At 35.1% G+C, this 22580-nt stretch overlaps 1 protein-coding gene across 5 annotated transcripts in view; it reads right to left on the bottom strand.

Moving 5' to 3' along the window:
- The window catches only part of celsr1a (cadherin EGF LAG seven-pass G-type receptor 1a), a 265136-nt gene that overhangs the window by 107032 nt on the left and 135524 nt on the right, over nucleotides 1-22580 (bottom strand). For 3 of the 5 annotated variants that reach the window (XM_039761083.1, XM_039761082.1, XM_039761084.1), the window contains exon 6: nucleotides 14886-14966. The exons of the other annotated variants lie outside the window; for them this stretch is intronic. In XM_039761083.1, the coding sequence (XP_039617017.1) occupies nucleotides 14886-14966 (81 nt within the window). The remainder of the gene's footprint in view (nucleotides 1-14885; nucleotides 14967-22580) is intronic. 5 annotated transcript variants of the gene reach the window in all.

The following is a 22580-nucleotide window of genomic DNA, read 5'->3' as shown; positions in this document are numbered from 1 at the left end:
TCAGGATTCAGCTCTTAATTGACTACACACTGGCTGCACCAGAGGAAATATATGCTTCACCTTTTTTGTATGAAATGTTCTAAAGATACTGCTGGCTTGCAGGAAGAAGATAGCATTGACCATATTTGAATGTTATTCAGGAAAAATTCCTATGCCTATTAATACCTGTTCTTGCTTAACTTATCCATTGTAAATATTGTATGACTTTATGTTTGAGATTGCTGTTTTAGAACAGCATACAGGTTTTAATAGAAATTTGTGTGTGCAGCTACATAGAGTGTAGCCTCATAATACAGTTATGTATAGTAAATATATTAGTAGTTATATACTCAAACACACTTTCACACAGTGTCTATTTTCTCATACATTGTAAGCATGTTCATTAAATTGAACCAAAAAGACACCCTACTTTCCATACTAAAATTGTGAAAAACAAAATTAATGTCAATTCAGAAATGCTAAAGAACTAACGAAGGTTTTGTCTACAATTGATACTGTATCATGGACGGTGAAAGTATACATTGACACAGACATGGGTAGTTATCCCCATTGCAGTGGCAGAGCTTATTGGAAAAAGAATTGAGATTTTTTGTGAAGCCAAAGCATGCTATATTATAAACTGTAGATTAGTAATACATACATTGTGCAAAAAAGTGTGATACAACACAAATATGTTACTGCAAATTTGTGCTGTGTTACTGGCACATACAAAAACTTTTTTAACTTAAACAGCAATACTACATTAAATCTTACATGCAGATAAAAAGTGCATTATAATACTAAAGAACTGTATTTTGCTACCAGGGCATTAATAACTTTACCACTAGAAATCTGCTGAAGTATGCGGGCTAAACTTGATGCTGCTACCAAGTGTGCAAATAAACAAATACTACTACATCTTTAACCTCCTTAGTGTTATGTTTACCTGCAGAAACATTAGCCAAAAACAATGATTTTTTTCTCAATATATATATAAATTTTTTTACATACTTTTCTTATAATTCTTATTTTTTTCTGTTGTTTGCACATGAGAGAGTAGAATACCAGTGCCTGATCTGAATTATTGATGCCACCCATTGTGTTAATACTTTAAGTGTAAGGTTTAGTGACTTACACATTTCCACTAGTGTTGGTAGTTGCTACATTGTGAGCTGTGCTTAGAAGGCTGATGTCTTTTTTGTCCTTGCTTTTGATTGCAATCATTTTGCCTTTCTGCCATGCACCTACTGTCGCACCAAGTTCAAGCTTCATGTGGCCAAAGTTAACACGTGTATCACTGCGGTTAAGTCATACAGTGGCCTATGCATCAGTTTCACTATCAATGTTAAAGTCGGAAGACCAATTCACAGCATCATCACTATTGCTCAATTTGAGCAACGGTTCAGTTTTAGTTTGTTCTAAAATTGTCTTTATAGCTTTTCTTTGCTTAACTGTAAAAACATAGAATTCAGAGTCACGGTCGGGGTTAAAGGAGGTTAAAATGATTTGATATGATTTTTCTAGGACACAGGTTTTAATCTTTTTAACCCTGAGGAGAATTATTCAACTGAAGACTGAGGCAGGTGTAAATGATACCCCAACATGCTTCTAGCCTCATGGAGTGTAGTCGTAGCTGCTGCAGGTCTGCAATCAACAGGGTCTTTTTTTTACAGATATCGTGGCTAACTAACCTGGGTGTAACCATGTTATCTTCACCTGCAGGTCAACTTGGAATTGTGTTAGAAGGTAAGAAAAGACGGCTACTGGGTGAGAGCTGGTTTTCCTTTTTGTGCATGTCTATCGACACCTGTAACTAACCCTCTGACAATAACCAAGGATCAATGCAGTGCATGCAGCACATCAGGCAGCTCCAAGACTAATGAACTGCAAGGCAGAAGCGTAGCTATATGGAAAATGTGCTTAAGTGTGTGATGGTTCAGGTCGGCTCCATGCTCCCTGGTTGCTGCCCTTTTCTGCATCCTTCTATCCTTAAACCTCCATGCCTTCATTTTCCCCTTTCTAATGTCCTTTTTTGTCCCCAAGAGCCATGCATGCTCCCTATATACACCACCTATTGGGTGCCACCTATTCCGAGGTATGAGTGAAGCACTTGACTGACCTGCTCACATTCGCATGTGAATGTGCGATCAGCCAAGCCCCCTAATCAACTTCAGAGTGGCACCTTCATTCGGATACCCACACCCATTCACAGTTTGCAAGCTCTGGGACTCAATTATTTATTTAAAATGGTACTTCACCACTGACCTCTTATCACACGGTGTCTTTGTAAATTGTTAGGTGGCATCAGACTTTCACCTCAGCCTTACTGTGCTGTGACAGCTGTATTTGCAGTAGGGGGGGTAGGGGCTTTGGAAATACCAAATTTCTTTATATTAGGACAGGAAGTTTATACCATACTGGTGTAGGTTATTATCAATACCATTTTTACAGTTATTTGTTTTATTTTTATTTTGTTTCTAATTAAATGGTGTTGTTGTCATTCCATTGCAATTGAGTTACTCCCTGTATAACAGAAAGAAAACAAAAACACACCGGCACTATCCAAAGGAGTAGGGGGATTTTTAATAAATGAAATGTACTTACTTCCTTTATGGATAATCAAAAAATTACGTTTTTTTTCTCACTTTTGAAAAGGATGATGTGTACCTTAATAAATAACACTACTGTGTTTTATCTAAAAAAGAACAAACCCTTCATTGGAAAAGTGTGATTTTCATTCATGATTTGTGCATCATTTCTTTTATGTTTTGTCATAAAAACATCATGTGTCCACTTTTGTGCTATTTACATATTTTATTTTACAATCCTAAAAAATAATAATGATTCTTAAAAGTTTTTCTCCCAATTATTGACACAAACAAAATTGGTGAGTGCTTTGACATACTTTTTTACAAAGTAAAACAATAGAATAAAGTCCCCTTTATTGTTTGTTTCATAATTATGGGAGTAAATATAGACATCTTAAAGCTGCTCTGTAAAATAAACTGCCTGTTGAGAACAATGAAAATAACATGTTTACAGTGCTGTGGACAATATGAAGCTCTACATCTGTGGCAGTGATCCCCCTAAAGCCATTATTTGAAGTTTTTACAACATTGATGACAAACCCCATAAACCACAACAGTACACTTGGCTTTGTATTTTGTGATCTTGAGAAAAATTATGGTTATCTGGTATGCAGAATGCAAGTTGTTTACAGGTGAAAACATTAAAATTATTTACCTTGAACACAAGAAAATATAACTGTTAATAGCTCATACCTTAAAGTGCATAATTGTAAAACTGAACCTCAGAAACAATAATATATTCATCTTCCATCATTATGACTTCTAATAATATAACAAAATACTATTCTTGCAGGTAAAAGTGAGTCAATCATCAAAATGGATAGAGAATTTTTTTGGCAAAGAGTAGAAAATATTTATTTTGCATTTGGTTATATGCCAAATAGTCCAGATTATATGAGAATGCATACACATGCCTGTTTGCTGGGGACCATATTGAACTGAAGAGGTTAGGAACTTCACACAGAAAATAGGCAAACTAATTCTTCATTACATAATTTCTTATTGAGATCATACTTTTCACTTGTGCATTGTGCTATGTCACACCTTTTTATTTAAAAAATTATATTAGTGTTCATTTTTGATTTGAGGTACTTCCTTATGCAATGAAAAGCAAAAAAGCTTCAGAAAAAGTCTAAAAATACATATTGCAAATATGTTGTGTGTGAAATAAATGATAAAAAAAACATTAATAAATTCAACTCTAATGTACTCAACGTTACCTTTGGAAATTAACAAATAACTGCTTACAAGTTAACCACAAATATGAGTAAAAATTCCAATTCACACAAACATTAAGTTTCATTTATCAAATAGCTTAAGGCATTATATTTCATTTACACTAAATAGTGAACAAACTAATCAGACTTGATCATAGGCAATGTGTAAGTGTGCACTTGTGTTAATGTAGCACCAAACCCCACAGGCTGAGTATATAGCACACTGGCAAGAATGTACAGTATATACTTTTAAGGTGCTCTGTAAGAGCAGTTCATTTTACAAAATAATTGATGGATGGTGAAGAAAAGAATAAATGGCAGAAATCACACAGTAGAATATATTCAAAGTCATTTGGTTTAAAAATATACGTTGTTTATCATGTATTGAAGCAGGATTTGTTTCAATGATTAAAGTAACATTCTCTTGCAAAATGAAACAAATCATATTTGAAAAATATATTTAAGAACTAAAAGACCTTAGTCAGGAGTGGCATGGTGGCACAGTGGGTAGCACTGCTGCCTCTCAATTAGGAGACCCAGGTTCACTTCCTGGGTCCTCCCTGCACCATGTTCTCCCCGTGTCTGCGTGGGTTTCCTCCAGGTACTCCGGTTTCCTCCCACAGTCCAAAGACATGCAGGTTAGGTGCATTGGCGATTCTAATTGTCTCTAGTGTGTGCTTGGTGTGTGTGGGTGTGTGTGCCCGCCCTGTGATGGGCTGGCGCCCCGCCCAGGGTTTTCTTCCTGCATTGCACCCTGTGTTGGCCCCCGTGACCCTGTGGTTATGATATAGAGGGTTGGATAATGGATGGATGGAAGACCTTAGTCTTTTGGTCAATACCTGAAAAAGTACCCAACTGCAGCAAAAAGAGCTATGAGTAACTTTTGTAACTATCCACAAGTTTTGCCTGTTTGTTCTGATAGAATAGGTTGTGTTCTTTCTAATGCGCAATGGATGGTTTCCTTATACATTTCAGGAATGTAGTTTTCAAGTCGTATTACAATTTTATTTAGTAAATACAGGTCTGGGCTTTGACTGAGTCTGCTAAGACATTCACTTTCTTTCTGTTTTTCTCTTAGAATTACACTCTTAATAAAATTTGAATCCTAATCGTAGTCTTCATCATACTGTATATGGATCTTCTCTAGCATCTGCAAATAACTGGCAACATTAATATTTCACAATTGAATTTCATGTCCCTGTTTCTACTGATATACGGGACATACTGTATGCCATTATGTTTCTACAGAAATGTAAAAACAAAAAATGGTAAATGTCTACAGTATCAACTTTCACCGTACCAAAAAAAAAAAAAAAAGGTAAATGTCTACAGTATCAACTTTCACCATACCAAAGTACCTTTATGGCTTATTATGGTTCAGGGAGTGAATGTAAAGGTGATGTACTCCTACAAGTACTTAGGGTCTACATCAATGACAGGTTTGAGTGGTCTCATAACATAGATGAGCTATATAAGAAAGGACAGAAGAGGCTCTTATTTCTTGGAAGAGGCCCACTGAATCAACAAGCTAATTAAAAGAGGAAGCTGAGACACTTGTGGAGGCTGCAATATCCTCAAATATAAATTAGGAGTAGCAAGCACCGCAGAAAAAACTGATTATAGCATTCAGTGAGCTACCTGTCACTAGGATATGCAAAATTAACCCAAAGCATGAGAGAATGTATTAAAGTGTTGCTTACCTTTGCACTAACTAACATGAAAATCCATTAATTGCATGTATATGCATGTAAGGAAGAGATCAACCACTGATGGAAGCCAGTTCATCACAAGGTACACCTAAGCACAAAACCATACTCCAGGTCATTTTTAACCCCAATCACATATGTTTGGAATTGGGGTTTAAGGGGAATGCGAAAAGAAAAAGAGTACTTAGATAAGAGACCATGCAAACTCCACACTGATTGTGATGCTGATGCTGTGAGAGGCTTATAACTGTACTGTTGTGTCTCTCACTCTAAAATGTATGAATCTTAATTTTACGCAGTGCTATTAATAAGTATGTGACTTCACAAGGTGCTTAATAGTGCACATTTTCCAAAATACTGTAGTATTAAACTTAAAAACACAAGCATAATAAACATTAAACTACTGAAAGGACAGATAAGAATATATGACTGAGACAAATTTAAAGGACTTTGCCAAGGGTATAACTAGAGGAATAAAAACATAACTATGAAAACAGAAGAATCAACTACTACTGGAGACACTGTAGCATAGTAATGTATGGCAGTGTTTTTGTGAGAGAGTTAATCAGAGAATGTAAGTTACAGAAAACAAGTAACCAAGGTGCGTGGTCTTCAACCTTGATTCAGATGTTACAACCGGCAATGCTTCACAAGGTGACCTATGGGTATAGTTCTTGTGGGATTATCTTAGTTTAAAGTAACAGCTGACATCTATACCATTTACTCCCTTCACATTTTTTAACTGTTTGATCATGTTACCTTTTCACCTTGGTTTAGTTAAGATGAAACAATTCAGTCACTTCAGTGTTTCTTCATACTTCATAATTGTCTACCCTTGTATAATCCTAGCAGTTCTTCCAATTGTATAACTTTAATTCCTACTAACAGGGGTGGTATTATAGTACTGTAATATCAGATCATTGGACGTTGATAATAATCTCATATAAAGATCTTATCCAACCGCTATTCAGATATAAATATTTACTTTCCAAGTTTAATTTCTCTAGTACAGTCTGCCATCTGACATTTTCATAAAACAAGAGTAACATCTGAGGTACGGAAAACACACAATAACTTTCAAGTGTTTGTTCAAGAGTGAAGGCTAACTGAGAGTGAATAGGTCCTAATATTTAAGGTGCTTTAAGTTCATACAATTATTTATGGGAAGCGTCATCTAGTTTAAGGCATCCCTTTCCCTTTCCCTCTCTGTCTCTTATTATTTTATTATACTGTGTTCCTAAAAACAGCAAAACTAGACAGTGCAGCAAGAAAAAGAAATAAAAGTTATTTTTTCATCCCAAAGCTGGCAGTCACATTGATAATTTAATATGCTTATTATCAGACCATTATGTCATCAGAAAGATTTCATTTCAAGCTCAGACCATGAGATAATTACACTTGGCTACTTGCTCCTGAGTTCATAAACACAGGCTTCCTTCCTGCAGCACACATAACCCTCATCACTACAGGCTACTGCAGGGCATGTTTTTGTAATGTCTTGCTGCACAAACTGGCCAAGAAAGATAAAATTCCTTCTAAGTATTAATACTTCTTTCTACATAAAAAGTTACCTGATGTCCTCAATTAAATGAAATATGAAGAGTACGAAAGCAGATACTGTACTAATGTGCTACAGATGAAAGTTTGGCAAAGTAACTGTTTCCAAACAGTGCCCATTTACCTGTCACACTCCACCTCTTATAATGCCACCTATCACTATATTTAAACCTCTGTAATTATACCTTTTCTAAAAAAAACATTAAAAGCATGTTTTTCATTCTCCGTTTTTTTTTTCAGTAATTGCCTGTTAAATTAAAATATTACATGAGTTGCTTCTGCTAGGGCAAACGGCCTAAATACTGGGTAAAAAAAAAAGGCAATAAAAATAGAAAGTTGCAGTTGGCTGGATGATCATAAAGCTTAACAAAATATCTGTAGTTACAATAATAGCCACTCAGATCATCAAATAATAAGTTACTAAGTATAAACAGATTTAAAAAATGTAAGATTCACCAATTTCAATAATAAAGCAGGAAAAAAGGAGAAAAACTACTAAGGATTAATTCTGGATGGTGATGTGAAGAACATATACAATAAATTCCAGTTGGTTTTAAATGTATACTATTAAGTGTACGGTTCTGATTTTGATAAATATACAATTTATTCTTGATTTTTAAAAGATTTTTAATTCTTAAAATAACATCCTAATTGTACTGTTTGAATGACCATTTTGCATTAGTTTTAGAAGCAGGTTATTAGAAAGATTTAGATAAGGACAGGCTATTCAGCCCAACAAAGCTCACCAGTCCTATCCACTTGTTGCCTTATCTACAATATTCCTCTCTAACTGCCATATCCTTCTTAATGGTTACCATCATGCTCTTATATGGCATACTATTCACACTGGAGTTATTACTTTTAGATGTCTTATGAGCTGTTTTCCTTTGCAGTTCTTTTTTATCTTCTTACCCACTGTAATTTTTTTTTAGTTTCCCACTCATTCCAATTTTTTGACTGTACCTGTCCTGCGTTATGTGTAAAATACTCTTAAACCTGTTCCCTTGTAAGGCGACTGTTTCTATACTTAAAAGCTCATCCCTTTCAGGGTTTGCCACATCTGTTCAAAATTTACTCTACTAATACAAGCACATACTACATGTAAAATTCTGTTACAACGAATATCTTTACAAAGAAATTTTCATTACAATGAAGTATTTTTATGGTTCCAACAGTTTCCACATACGTATGACACAAGTCTATAGAAATCTCGTTACTACGAAGTACATTCAGCAGATACTTTCAATACAACAAAGTGACCTTGAAATGCTTGAATGAATCATCCACAGAGCAGTTAGTTCTGTGGTCGCAGCTCAGTTGTGTACATTTGCACAACGATCCCCAAACAGAAACATTGTAAAAGAATTTTCTTTCTTCAAACTGTTTTTTTTTTTTTGCTTTTTATGTTTTCTGTAATTTTCAGTGATACCTTTTGCTCGTCAACATTTGAAAAACATCCATTGGAATTTAACTCATTGTCACCCTCTTATAAAAATGGCAGAAACGAAAAAACGATAACAGTTCATATTAGGAAAAAAAAAAACTTAAAATCTTTGCAGCTCTTGATTGCGACAAAAAGAAAAAAGATGTTGCCAGTGAATTTGGAATTTTGTCATCGACACTGTCAACTTTCTTGAAAGACCGAGCAAAAAAAGAAGAAAAATCTCAGGTTGCAAATGTATGCGAACTGCTGCATTTGAAGATGCTGAAAAGCAGTTTTCATGTGGTTCAGTGATGCTCTTTCAAGAAACATTACTATTAATGCTGAACTCAATCAAGAAAATGTGAGGTTTCTAAACTCTCTTGGGACCTCCCCCAACTGTACAACACGCCGAACAGCTTGCCGAAGTGCAGTCACCACATCTGTGGAAGACTGTTTATCCATTGCAGGATTACTTGGCCACTAACCTGGTCACAACCCTGTCTGATTGCTGTGTCTGTTTATAGGAGAGTGGCTGATCACGCTACAATAAATAATCGTGCTGTTCCTGTTTCAGGCTGAATAAAGCTGGTTTTGCTAAAGTACTGAGATTCAGCCTCATGTTTTGGGGTGTAAGACAGGGACTTATAGCGCAACCACAATCTTTTAGGATTCACTTCTGTGGCACTTCACTGCAGCACTGTAGGCATGCTGTTGCCCTGCCCCAGCAACAGACAAACAATCTTACACAGACGCTGCAATCGCACTTCGGCACAGCCATCTGGGTGACGTTCCTGGTGGGTGGGGGGATCCCAAAAGAGTTCAGAAATCTCACAATATGAACAAGAAAAAGATGATTCGGCTTCTGATTGATAACTATGCTGCCCATAACATACTTCCACATTTAGATAATGTTTGCATTGAATTCTTCCCTCCCAATTACAAAACAGTGCTTCAGCCATTAGGTTTGGGCATCATTCACACCCTGAAAATGTATTATCGCAAGGAAATGCTGAGAAAAATTCTTGTCAGAATAACTTGTAGACAGGAGAAGACAGAGTTTGAGCATTATTTCCCCAACCACAAAAGACCCCCAAATGGGAAGGAATGGATCCGTGACTCATTTGTGAATAAGCCAGGTGAATCAACTTTGTCTGTGCTTGAAGAGGATCAACTGCTTGAGGTTGCAAATGATAGTGGCCTTAAAAGTATGTTTGAGACAACTTCAAATCTCTGTACGTTTTGGATTAAAGTCAAGGTAGAATATACGGAGGTTGCCACAAAAGCACTGAAAAGTCTGCTTCCATTTCCAACATCCTATCTTTGTGAGGTAGCTTTCTCTGCAGTGACAGCAACTAAATGAGATTACGGAGTAGACTGAACATAAGCAACACACTTCGCGTGTCACTGTCTTCCATCGTCCCCAGATGGGATCATCTGGTTGCAGGAAAACAAGTTCAGGGCTCCCACTGATTTTGCATTATGGTAAGTTGTATAATTTCTCTATTCGATATTATAACTTAATAATAATAGAAATGTAATGTATATTGTGTATAAAACTGCCATACGAACCCACCCTGAATCCTTAGCATAATCCTTGTCATAATTTAAAGGAGAGAAAATACTCATAAAACTGTCCAACTGTTCAACAACTCATAAAATAAAAGTAAAAATTTAATACCTATTGACAACTTGCCGGCCAAAAAGAGCACTTTGTTGTTTTTTTTTTCCTTTACACATTCCACAAAAACATCCCATAAATCATCTTCCTTCACTGCCTTCCTGCCTTCAGACTACTGCACCAACGTCATAAACCTTTGCATGGCGTACAGTTAAGTGCTAAAGCTTGATTCTGACAGGAAACTATAAATTCACACCTCAAATTAAAATCATTTAAACATAAGAGGAAAGAGAAGAAAAAGATAGGCAACAGAAAAGTCTGACAGAAGTACAGAATGAATGGAATGAGATAAGACCTTATGTTCTCATAGAGGGATTTTCCTTTGTGGTGTTTAAAAAAAGTTTCAAAAATGGATACACTGTGTTAGATTAACAGTGTGCAGATTAAAGAACAGGTTGCAGTAGATAGTAGACTTCAGCCTGACTGTTAGCGCCTTTAAACTATGTTACAGACTTAATAAAACATTTCATCTCCTCTGTACCCTGTTGAAGACTATAGGAATTTTGCTAATGCTATGCACTTGATCAAACGCATTTCTTTTGGATTAGCTGAAGATAATTTTCATGCAATGAGTCAACTAGAAACTAATAACTGATGAAAAGTCCTAGAACTGAAAGATCATTACTATTAATATATTTTATATGGCAGAAAGATGAATATTCATTATTTTGAGGAAATGAATGTTTAATCAACTCAGCATCAATAATAACATACAACTCTTGATAAATGGATATCTAACAAACATCTGTACAGAAGTAATATTGCAAGCATGTGGTCTTGTATGTTATTTCAAAAAAGTTACAATAGAGCCTCTGGACTTGTGAGATGGATCATAATTAACATGGCTGCCATATGGAAAATGGGTGTTGCCCATTATAGCAGTTCCATTTGTTAATTTATTGATGTACAGCAGATCATAGAAAAATAGTTTATTAAAGTTTTATCAAGCTATAAGGGAGTAAATAAAAAAAAACAGTGTGAGCAAAAAATATAAGCAAGCTGAGTAACTATCTATTAATTCAAGGAACATTTTAATGGCTTGGCAATTTTGACTTTGATCATGACTACTGCAGGGATTCCGCTCCCAGAATCAATTCAATTTCAACTCTTTTACTAGTGAATTCAGTGGTTTAACATCTGGTTTTGTATATACATGGTTTTAATTTTGCAGTATCCCGTAACAGCCCTGGTGCAATTTTATTTTATCTATAGTGAAGTGCTTTCCCGCTAAAAATGAAACTGACAGTGCATCAAGAGGGCTATTGTAGTAACCTTGTTAGTGGAATGCAATAGCAGGCTAAGCTACCAAGGAGTTATTCTTTACTTTGTATGGCTGTTTATTTTTTTTATAGTCTCGATTGCATGAAATAGTATATTTTAGTGCTCTATGTTGGGCTTTCTATACACATGAGCCCATGTGCTTATGGGTGCCACATTATGCATGTATGATCATTATAGGTTATGCTTGGCTTAGGGCTTGCTGTGCCATGACTTCAGGGCAATATATTTCTCAAAAGTAATATAAATAAATTGTCATTTTTACAATCTTGTATATACCCATCCATACTCGTGATTCATACTAATTTGGATTCACCAACTTCACCTAACCTATTTGGGGATGAAGGAGGAACTTGGGGAGAGCGTGCTAACTCCACATAAACAATGACCAGGCATGGGATTCTCATCCAGAATGAACATCCATGAAGCACCAGCACTATCGACTGTGCTATCATGCCTCTGTACATAACAGTCTACTCATCTAAATAGTATTCAGATTGCTAAAAAAATGACATCTCCACTGTTAACAACACAGCACTATATTTCACACCTCACTAAATAGCTTCAGCTGTTGGAGGGTTAATGCGTTATGCATGGTTTTTATTTTACTTCCATATTTAGAAAGTTCACCTGTAATGTTGGCTATGAGCAGACAACTGAGCAGAAACGTGTCTTTAATTCAGGAAAAATCATGCCAAGAACTGATGATAAAATGTCATTACTTTCAATTTCCTTTTGTTTTCACAAACATACCTTAAAAATTTGGAAGCCATGTTTTCTTAAATTGAACATAACTTAAGGATTGCTGTTTTCAAACTACATCTCACTATTTTAAGCAGTATGTTTCATCATAGCAGTCAGTGAGCATACAAACAGCTGGACAACTGCATGTCAAATAGGAAGCTTTACCCAGATTACTGTGAAACTGTATGTTGGCTGAGGCAATTAAAAAGGGGGTCACCAACACTGAAAAGGCTCTAAAATCATCCATAAGACAAATATTTTTTACTAGGCTGATCAGAAAGAAAACCAACTGCTGTTTGTTGGCTGTAGTGGATGTTTAAACATTTTAGTACAGAATAGCTATGTAATGAGCACCTTATGCCTGAATGAATCCTCATGTGGTATTGCTAAAATTACTGTCTAAACTGATATTCACTACAAACATGATAGTTGACATTAAAATCAAACAACCAAAATGTGTGAAATTATTTGTTAGAATAGTCAATCATACAACATGGTCTCTAGGAAAGGATTTATTAAATTTGGGGAGTAGAGACATATATTCAGTCAGGAGTTACATAACAAATGGATCAGATATTTAAAAAATTGTTGGGAGTAAAACAGAATAAACAAATCAGTCCCCCATAGCTATTTTGATGGTTTCTCAGCTTAGCATTTAATTAGTGTGACTAAATTCTGTGAAAATCGATTATGGATGGACACGATTGGTAATATGTTTATTAGACACATATAAACAAAAGACCGGCATGTGTGTCTGTATGGAGCAGTCCGCTCTGCTCACACTCAACCACTCTGCCCTGGGTAATTCCTAAAGAGTTAAATGTCACCTCTCCAGGGGTTGAATATAGTAAAACTGGTAGGGAGTCTTTGGTTTGTTTTTGTCCTAAAGATCAATCTAGTGTATAATAAAACACTGCTCTGGGTGTGTGTGTGTGTGTGTGTGTGTATATCTAGTCCCTCTGTGCGATCTGATTGCAAAAGTGTGGCTTTGTTCTTATTATTCAGTTTGGCTTTGGCAATAAGATAAACAGAGGAAGTGCTGAGCAAGACACGTTGAGATACTTAACAGGGAGTAAAAGAGTTGAGATACATAACAAGAAGGTATGCTAAGAGTCACCTTCAAAGAAAGGAAATATTGGCAAGAATACATAAAAGGTTTTCACAACAGGTAATATGTCCCATCTCACATTGGTGGGAGTCATAAAATGGTCAGGAACTGAGCAAGATGCCTCAAAATAAAGAGTCCAAGAAGCAGTCTTTACGGGAATGTGCTCAAGTACAGGAGCACAAGGCAACAGAGGTTCAGACATACAAGGGTACCAAGGAAAAGAAGACAAGGTATGTTGAAAGTACTCATAGGGCAACAGATATCAAATATTTTAAATTGATTTCTATTATTTGTCTTCAACAGGTATTGTGGGTAGTTTATAATAAATTATGTATAATGAGTTCTGCTTAATTTTTCTGAATTTACGACTTGTGCCTGGCAAAAACCATAAAAGAATATATATAAATGTAACAATTTCTAATGATTCATTATGGGCCAAAAGGAAGATCCCTGAGGCCAAATTTGGCCCAAGTACCATTACTTAGGCAGCAAAGTGTTTAGCAACGTTGTGTTGTAGCCAAAGACTCTCAAGCTCAAATCCAGGCCAGACAAATGTCTACTGTTTTCTGATTTTCTCCCATATCATTCACAAATACAGATTACATTGTATGGTGACTCTAAATTGAGCGTGTGTGCAGTATATGGGAGAGTAAATAAGCTATACCGAGAACCTTTCTAGCACTGACTCCTGGAAACTCTCTCCTGTCCATCAGCATGTGAGATGTTGTATTGCTATGTAATAAAACCAAGTAGTTTATAGTGAGTATCACCACAAGGCACTCTACATGTTCAGGTACATTGCGGTAACTGTTTATATTTGTTACTACTGGAGCATAAGAAGGACAAGTGATTTACTCATGGTCTGACAGTGGATGAGTGACGGGAATTGAACCAGCAACCTTATGGTATAGACTCTAGATAGTCAGCACCCTAACAATCTAGATGTAAGTATCAGTAGCAAATTAACATGATACTAACCTATCTGATGAAATAATGCACTTCCTCTTTTATTATTTCAAAAACCTACCTCATAAACACGAGGAGGCAGCCATTCCACAGAAACAGTACTAAGTGTTAAGATACATTTGTTAAAAGAAACAAAACATATTAATTTTTCATCAATATAAAGACTACCCTGAGTGAAAAGGAAATGGAAACTTCATTACCAGCTCACTTGTATGATGTGTGGTAGCAAAATTATCACTGTTATATCTGTGATGTCTAATTAATAGAAAAAAAATTAAAACAATTCTTTTGACAACCAATATACACAGCAAATTGACATGTGGCTCTGTAGCAGTGACATACTACCAACCAAAATGTGCTACCAAGTGAAAATTTCATGTGTTAATTCTTGCCATTTATATACAGGAATAGCAAAGGATCTCTGAATAATTTCCTGAAGTACTATTATGTGGAATGAGGAAAGGGCAGTCTCTTTCTGCTTGTTGCTCCATTTCAGATAGACCATAGTACCAAACACAAGAACAACAACAACAAAAAAACAGATCAGAGGAGGAAGTGAATCCTAGTGGTCTTGGACAAGGATTGCAACAATCCAGTGTGTGACCACAGCCTTGCTGTGTGAGCTTAGCAAGTCACTTTACCTCCTTGTGTTTCAGTTCCAGCCATGCGGTATAAATGGGTACATGCAGGACCCCACTGGAATCAAGAAGATGCAGGCTATCCTGGTTAGGTAATTGAAGAAACAAAAAAGATGTTTATATTAGTTCATTTTAATTTTAACTTGTAGTCTCTACCCAGTCAAATTACGTTTTAAACTATACTAAGCATTGACATGATTCAACAAAGGATTCTTTGCACAAACCTTTAAATGCTTTTCAGCATACCTGCTTACTTTGTAGACCATTTTCTACCTCTGTTTTTTTTTTAAATTGATGCAAACAATGATCTCAATTAAGTCTACCAAATCTGAGGTCTCTGAAAAAAGTTGTTTGTGATGTCTGAACAATTACAGTATATGACAGACAGAAAACTAAAGACAAAATATTTGGACAGAACAGAACAACAGAAATTCCTTTTCACAAAACTAATGATATCTAATGTAAAATTATGTTTAAGTCATTTCAATTACAGAAGTCAAAAGGTTTATGATTTCAATAAACTATCAGGAGAATTATAGTCAATCCTTTCTTCAAATCATAATGAGTAAATTAATTGCCTCACCTTACTCTAGTATGCTAATATATTAGATAACTTGTCCTACTGCAGTGGTAGCCAAGGTTGGCAACAAAAACACAATAAAAGAGGTCCAACAAAAACAAACAAAAAGGTTCAGATATGGCACAGAAACATTTTCATGAAGTTTTTTTACTATATAAACTTTCTCTAAAAGTCCTATAAATTTGCACCAACTTTTCCTAAAAAAAAAGCAAATAATTCCCTTACATAAACCTACTGTTGTGAACTCAGATGAACATAAATATCATCTTATCATAGCAACAGTGAAATGTGGACATTTCTGACTAATGAAAAATGTATTCTTTTATGTTTTCTGAAAGCAGATGACTCACTCAAGAAAATGAAAATGGGTTAAAACCTTTGAGACAGTAATGCAATGGGCTCTGATTAAAATAATGTGTTAATGTGTCACTTTTTAAACTTTGATTATGTGCATTTGCGTTGAAATACATGTCATAATTTGCCAATCCTAAGCTACCTCTGCTTATTCTATAGTACTGGTGTACAAAGTCTTATTACTTAAAACATTAATATATTAGATCAAATGTTAGCTAACAATAAAAACATAAATACAGTATACCAATATTAAAAATGTGATCTAATTGGAGTTATACCTAATGTATCTTTGCTTAAAAAATACAAATATTTTTCGTTCTTATGCTATGGTGTTTGGAAAAGATGGAGAAATCATCATTAACTCTAAACTTTGCATTGTTTAAATTAACTGCAAATATAAAAGCACAACAGAACAACTCGTTTTCTCTTTTATAAGCATTTCTTTGAAAAGCTCCTCAACTGCTGGGAGAATACATTTATTAACATTCTGAAATATCAAGTATTTTAAAAACCTGTGTAAAAATTTTAAATAACATAACTGAACCCAGATGCCATTTATTCGCAATGCAAATGTCCATACATGGCTCCAATAAGAACCCCTCAGAGAAAATCTTTCATATTAAGTATTGAGAGAAACATTACATAAAGTTACTTCCCAAAATATGTCACCTATAGCTAAGAAATCAACCTTTCCCGACAGAAAACCAAGAGACGCTGGAACCTAAACGTGACAATTTATTGTGCATTACATCAGCTTGTTTTATGTTCACAATACATTACACACATTATGCATATTAAAGCAGAGTTCAGGTCATATATACAGAGTATTGTGAGCATTTAGAACCAGGATGCTCACTTCATTCTCTGTTATGTTGAAAGAGGATTGCTCTACATTAAAAAAAACTTGTAGGGTGTTTACCTGCGTTACTTATTATAGACAGACATTAGGTTTCATTTTTGCTACTAATGCTGCCACGATAAACTCACTCTCTCAAGTAGCTCTTCCCTGGAAATGTTTGATCATATATAGCTTTTATCAAAGAGGTTAACAATTTTTCCATTAATCTGTTGCCCCTAACAGTACGATGGTGTTTTGAACTTAAGGTATATTGCTGGAACAGCTTCTAAAACCAAACAAATAACAAAAAATGTTGCACAATAGTGCAGTGGTTAGTACTGCAACCTCACAATTCCACTACAGTCTGCGAGTGACTGTGAGTTTTGACCATGTTCTGTGAAGAACTGGTGAACTGTCCAGGGTGGATTACCACCTTAAAGCTAGTATTGCCAAAGAGGCCACCACCAAATCAGATCTGGATTAAAACATACTTGTACAGTAAAGCAAAAAAAATATAGAAGATATACACATTTTTGAAGGATGCATCAACTTTAACTCTGTTGTAATTCTGAGAAAAGACATTGGTCTTCCTTGCAAATTATACAAGCCGTCTACAGCAGTATTAGATTGCAAGAAAACCTCATATAACAGGTAAGTCCACTTTAATATCATTTTTACTTAACCTCTACAAAATATTACATCTATTGGCATGTTGGAATCTGAAAGTCTGATTTTTTTTCTTTTTCAAACAGTGCCATCAAATTGAACCACAAATGCAATTACTGCTGCTACTTTAAAGCATACGTTTTAGTCTTCTTGAAGGGTGAAGACAAAAGGTTAAGATGAGCTCTTCTGCACAGCACTGTACAGCTAATCACAGCAGGAGGGCACCAGTCGTCAACACGTCTGATGTATAGGGAAGTCCAAATCTAATTATGCAATTTTCATTACGCTATAACTTATTCAGTTTATTAAATAGAAAATCACCTGAAAAATCCCAGACCATCGAGAAGTGAGCAAACTGACGACATGAAGAATTGTCTTTGAGCCGAACTGGAATTGCCCCTGCATAAATCAAAGTCATCCAGACGATCTGGATGTGCATAATTAGATATGGACCACCTTGTACTGCCAAGAGACAACTTCCTGCTATGTGCGTAACAGTACAAGCAGGCTTGCTATTTAGATGAATGGGGGCAGCCGTGTTTGATGGGCGGGCAGTGAAACCGCTTGCTGCCGGGAGCCACCGAGGGACACTACACTGCACGAGCAGTGAAATCACCCCCACCCAGCCTCCACCCAGCCACTAATTGCAGCGTCCCCAGGCCGAAGATGATGGAGCGGCAGTTACTGAGACGCGCATCGCAGCTACGGCCCCGTTCATATGTCGTAGGTCGGATGTCCGTAACCTGGGGACTACCTGTATGTATATATGTATATATATGACTGATAAATGACTACCTTAATGATATTTTTATAGCAATGTGTCTATTTTTTTGGGTTTCAAAAATCTTCACTATCTTTTTTCTTTCTTTGATCTTAAAGGTTTATCAACACTTGTCTCTGTTAGACAGCTGTCATACTCTTCCTTACAAAACAAAGTTTAACTAGCTCTGAAATTTAGCTGGCATTTTAAGCTCGCTTTCAGGCTGCACTTTGTACTCAACTTCCATTGGTCAGGTACCTGTGTCTAATCCTGGGCTGGCTTCTTAGTCTTGCAAGTAACAGCATGGGGGAATGCTCCTTGAGACCACGGGTCTACAGGCACAGTGAGCAGATCATTTTTGTTTAATACAAGCTGATTTCTGTCAATTGGGAAACTACATCTAATGGAAGCCTGCTTCCAAGTTAAAGTAGTTTTCTTAAACACATGGCCAGTAGTATATGATTTATGGGAGATCAAACCAGCTAGTGTATATTTCACGTACAGCCTACATGAGAACAGCCTCATGAGGGTTATTGGGGATGTTCTGTCTTGAGCTGATCTCTCTTGTTCAAGTGTGTCTAGGCAGGTGGTTTCTTGAAAATATATCAAGATATGCAGCGAGTGTGTACAACAGCATGTGGAGCATTCTGCAAAAGCAGTAAGCTTTTGCCAAATATCACATTATATTAAAAGAAACAGTATGCATTTGTTATTGCATCAGTATTTGTTTAAAAAAAAGTACTTACTAAATTTTACTATAGTTAAAATATTTTTGAAGTCATTAAAATTTTCAAAATAAACGCATAAGTCTCTGTAAGGTTCCCCAATGGAACAGCAAATTTAAAACAAAAAGAAAATCATAACATTTCAAAAGCAACTTCAGTTTAAATTGATTGACACTCAAATATTAGGCAAAACAGTAACAGTGAATATCATTTGAAGTAAAAGTCTCTACAATGAAACCAAAAGAAATACAGAACAGGTAATGGAGTCTAATGAATGAAATTGAAAAATATTCATGAGTTAACAATATTTCATTCATTAAAACTTAATTTCAAAATGAAAATCTAATACAACTATTTGAAAAAGGCTTTGTGGTTAGAAAGGAAAAAAACTGGAGCCATCTTATCCACATGCAAGGCATTCAATTTTGGACATTGTCCAGTGACTAAGGTGTTGGACTACAAACCACAAGGTTACTAGTTCAATCCCCAACACTTGATTAAAACGTGATTATGAAAAAGTCACTTAATCTTCCAGAGTTACAACTGTAAAACACATATATGTAAACAATCGTAATATAGTACTTTATACTTTTATGACCAACTGATACTATATGTAATTGTTTTTGTGAAGCTAAACCCAGTTAAAAAAGTCATGATGGTGAAGGCAACATTATATTATATGGTTGCTTTCTGTAAACAGGGACTGGGGTGGTTACCAAGAGTGAGAGAAAATGGACAGAACAAAGTACAAACAAATCTTAGACCACAATATGTTTCAGTCTGTTTAAAAGATAAAACAGGGATGAGACATGATCCAAAAGCACAAAGACAAATCAAGACTGTAGTAAAATTTAAAAGAAGTGAATGACTTTGTCTGACCGAGTCAAATTTTTAGGTTGAAACTGACAGATAATTTGCATATATGTATGAAAAAAGGAGGGCATCATTGCTCTTGACTTGAAATAGCTTGTGCTGTGCTGGTGCAAAATTATCAGCAGAACATTTGTTTTTGGACCTTGCTATAAAGTGCATTTCCAAATTAATCTAGGGTGTGAATTTCTTGCTATTTTTCTCTGACATTTAATGTCTTTTGCTAATAAGTGAGATTATTCAAAGTTTGCATAACATTCACTCTCAATATACGCATGCATCATTTAAAGTTTGTGTAAATGTGAAATGATGATGACTATCCTGCGTATGGCTTTTAAGAAAATCTGTACCCTCAGACAGAGTGAATCTATATTTAGTTTTTAAATGAAACATCCCAGGTCCCTTACCCTCATTTTCTGAGGTTACCTGCTTCATGCCTGAGTGGAAAGAGACATTAAAAATATGTGTTCCATCTGTTACAGCTAAAGCTGAGGTTAGGAGAAAGTAAAACAATAAAAAGCAGAAGGCATAATGGAGGATGGAAGAGTCTTTATTCTGCCATTGAGAAACAGTGATTTGCTCTCCAAGCCAAGTGATTCCAATACAGGACCACTAAGATTCACAGCCTAAACCACCAACATCAGGCACAAGACAGGAACCATTTCTGTACATAGGGCGAGTTTAGAATTGTCCTTTATTTAGCATCCAGAAGCATAACAAAACATCTATATTGCAGGCTCACTTTCATAAATATGGAGCAGATATGAATTACATTTATTCAACATATTTTAGAACAAAATTCTTTCACTATTCATATACCTGATCCAAATCTCTATAAATATATACATTTTTACAAAATAAAGTAATGCAGGTTGAGATTGAGAAATCAAACTCTAAGCATAGTATACCAGTGAGCAGCAGAAAATATAAAATCATTCCTTTCTGTTTTACTTTGAGGATTACATATTAAGTGACAATCAAAAAATAAAAGACCTATGACTGGTTCAAAATGCTCTCCTTTGCATAAAAGAAAATGAAATTTTAAATACTGTAAGAGTGTTCTGAAACATTTTTTGAAGTTTTAAGAGATAAAGAAAAATTGTACAATCAATGGATGGATGATATGTTTTGCAAATGAATACATTTAAAGGATCATAATCAGACCTCAATTAAATAGTATTTTTTCACATAGTCTGATAGATTAATTATAAATATTAAATCTTTGTAAATTTTAAAATATTTAACTATTCAAACATTTGTATAGTAAGAGTAATGAATAACCAGAAAGCAATTGAAACCAAATTTAAACCAAAATAAATTTATTACAAGTAAGCCCCTTGTTTCGAGAAGTAAATGCAAACAAGTAAGAGTCAGGCAAGGCTAGGTAAGTGCCTATTAAGTGTGTAGAATCTGAGAGGCAAAAGAATCAGCTGAACACCTCTGATACAAGAATCCCACTTCTAACAGTACAGATAATGACCTCAGTGTTTAGAATGAGATAAGTCTGTGATTCTGCCCTTCAGCACCTGTCTATAGGATTAAACGGCTCACAACTAAACAAGCAAATCAAGGCATTTGTCTCTTAATCCTGTTTGAAAATGAGTTAAATGACCCCATAGAGCAGTGTTTTTCAAACTCGGTCCTGGGGACCCCCTGTGGCTGCAGGTTTTTGTTCCAACCAGATTCCTAATCAGTGACAACACCTGATAGCATGGATCTCATTTAATAAGCTGGTATTTTTTTTTCTTTTATTCGACATTCAGAAACGCATAGCAGCATGATTTTTACATTTATAAGACATTTATAAATATTTCTGCTTTTGCTATAGATTTAAATTCTTAACTTTCTTTTGTTGATTTCATTATATTTTGTCCTTTCTCTGTGCAGTTTTTTACTCTTCATTGTATCTTAATAATGACAACTTAAAACGAGCAGAGCAGACACGCTAGCAAACAACACTGAATAATCAAAGGCTGCAACTACTTTAGCGTCAGGCCCACTAATTAGTAAACAATGGATAAATTAAACAATTAGAACACCAAGAAAAGTAGAATGAAAATCAAGATAAAAATACTGTTAAAAAGAAAAAAAATACATTATTCCTATATAATTGCTTGGTACATTTTAATATATATATATATTTTAAGCAAACAGTTGTCTAATTAATATATTGCTCCCTAAACACAGAACTTGGGAAATATCAGTTCACTTAATTAGCCCAGGAATTCAATTAAAAACAGAAGCTGGTTGGAACAAAAACCTGCAGCGACAGGGGGTCCCCAGGACCAACATTGAGAACATTTTTGAGGCCTAAACCTACTTTAAAGAGATGCTACGTGTCTCCAATTTGACGCCTGAAAAAAATTACATTGTGACTTTTAAAAGTGGCTTACCGTTAGAATATATGACCTTTATTTTATACTGGATTGTATAAAACTTAAGACATTTGTTCACCCAAAAGGCAACTTACAAAAGTCACTATGCAGTACAGTGCAAACTTAAATGAAACAGACAAATCAGTAAGTTTTATAATCCTTTTAGCCAAAAGAAAAAAGTGTATGGAATAATCAATGTCATTTTTTGGTACTGATGAAATCAAACTTCTAATCCTAATCAAGCCTCTAAGTTGAAATATATCAGAGTACTGTAAAAGTGAAAAAAGTGGACATTGTTTTTTTAAATGAGTGAAAGTAAAGATAAAAGTCAGTAAAGCATTTAGTATCGCCTAAGCTGGAAGAAAACAATACCAAATAAATTAGTCTTACCTTTACTATATTAAAGAAAGTGAAAAGATGGTTTACTATGAAAATTTAGTTACTTCATTTTCATTTATATGCCTCATATTCATAAAATATATATGATGTTTTAATAAAATGACCAACTTATCTGATCCTTCCTGCCTCAC

The sequence above is a fragment of the Polypterus senegalus genome, chromosome 8, assembly GCF_016835505.1.
Source record: "Polypterus senegalus isolate Bchr_013 chromosome 8, ASM1683550v1, whole genome shotgun sequence".
Taxonomy (NCBI): Eukaryota; Metazoa; Chordata; class Cladistia; order Polypteriformes; family Polypteridae; genus Polypterus; species Polypterus senegalus.
This window is presented reverse-complemented; position numbering and strand designations above follow the sequence as displayed.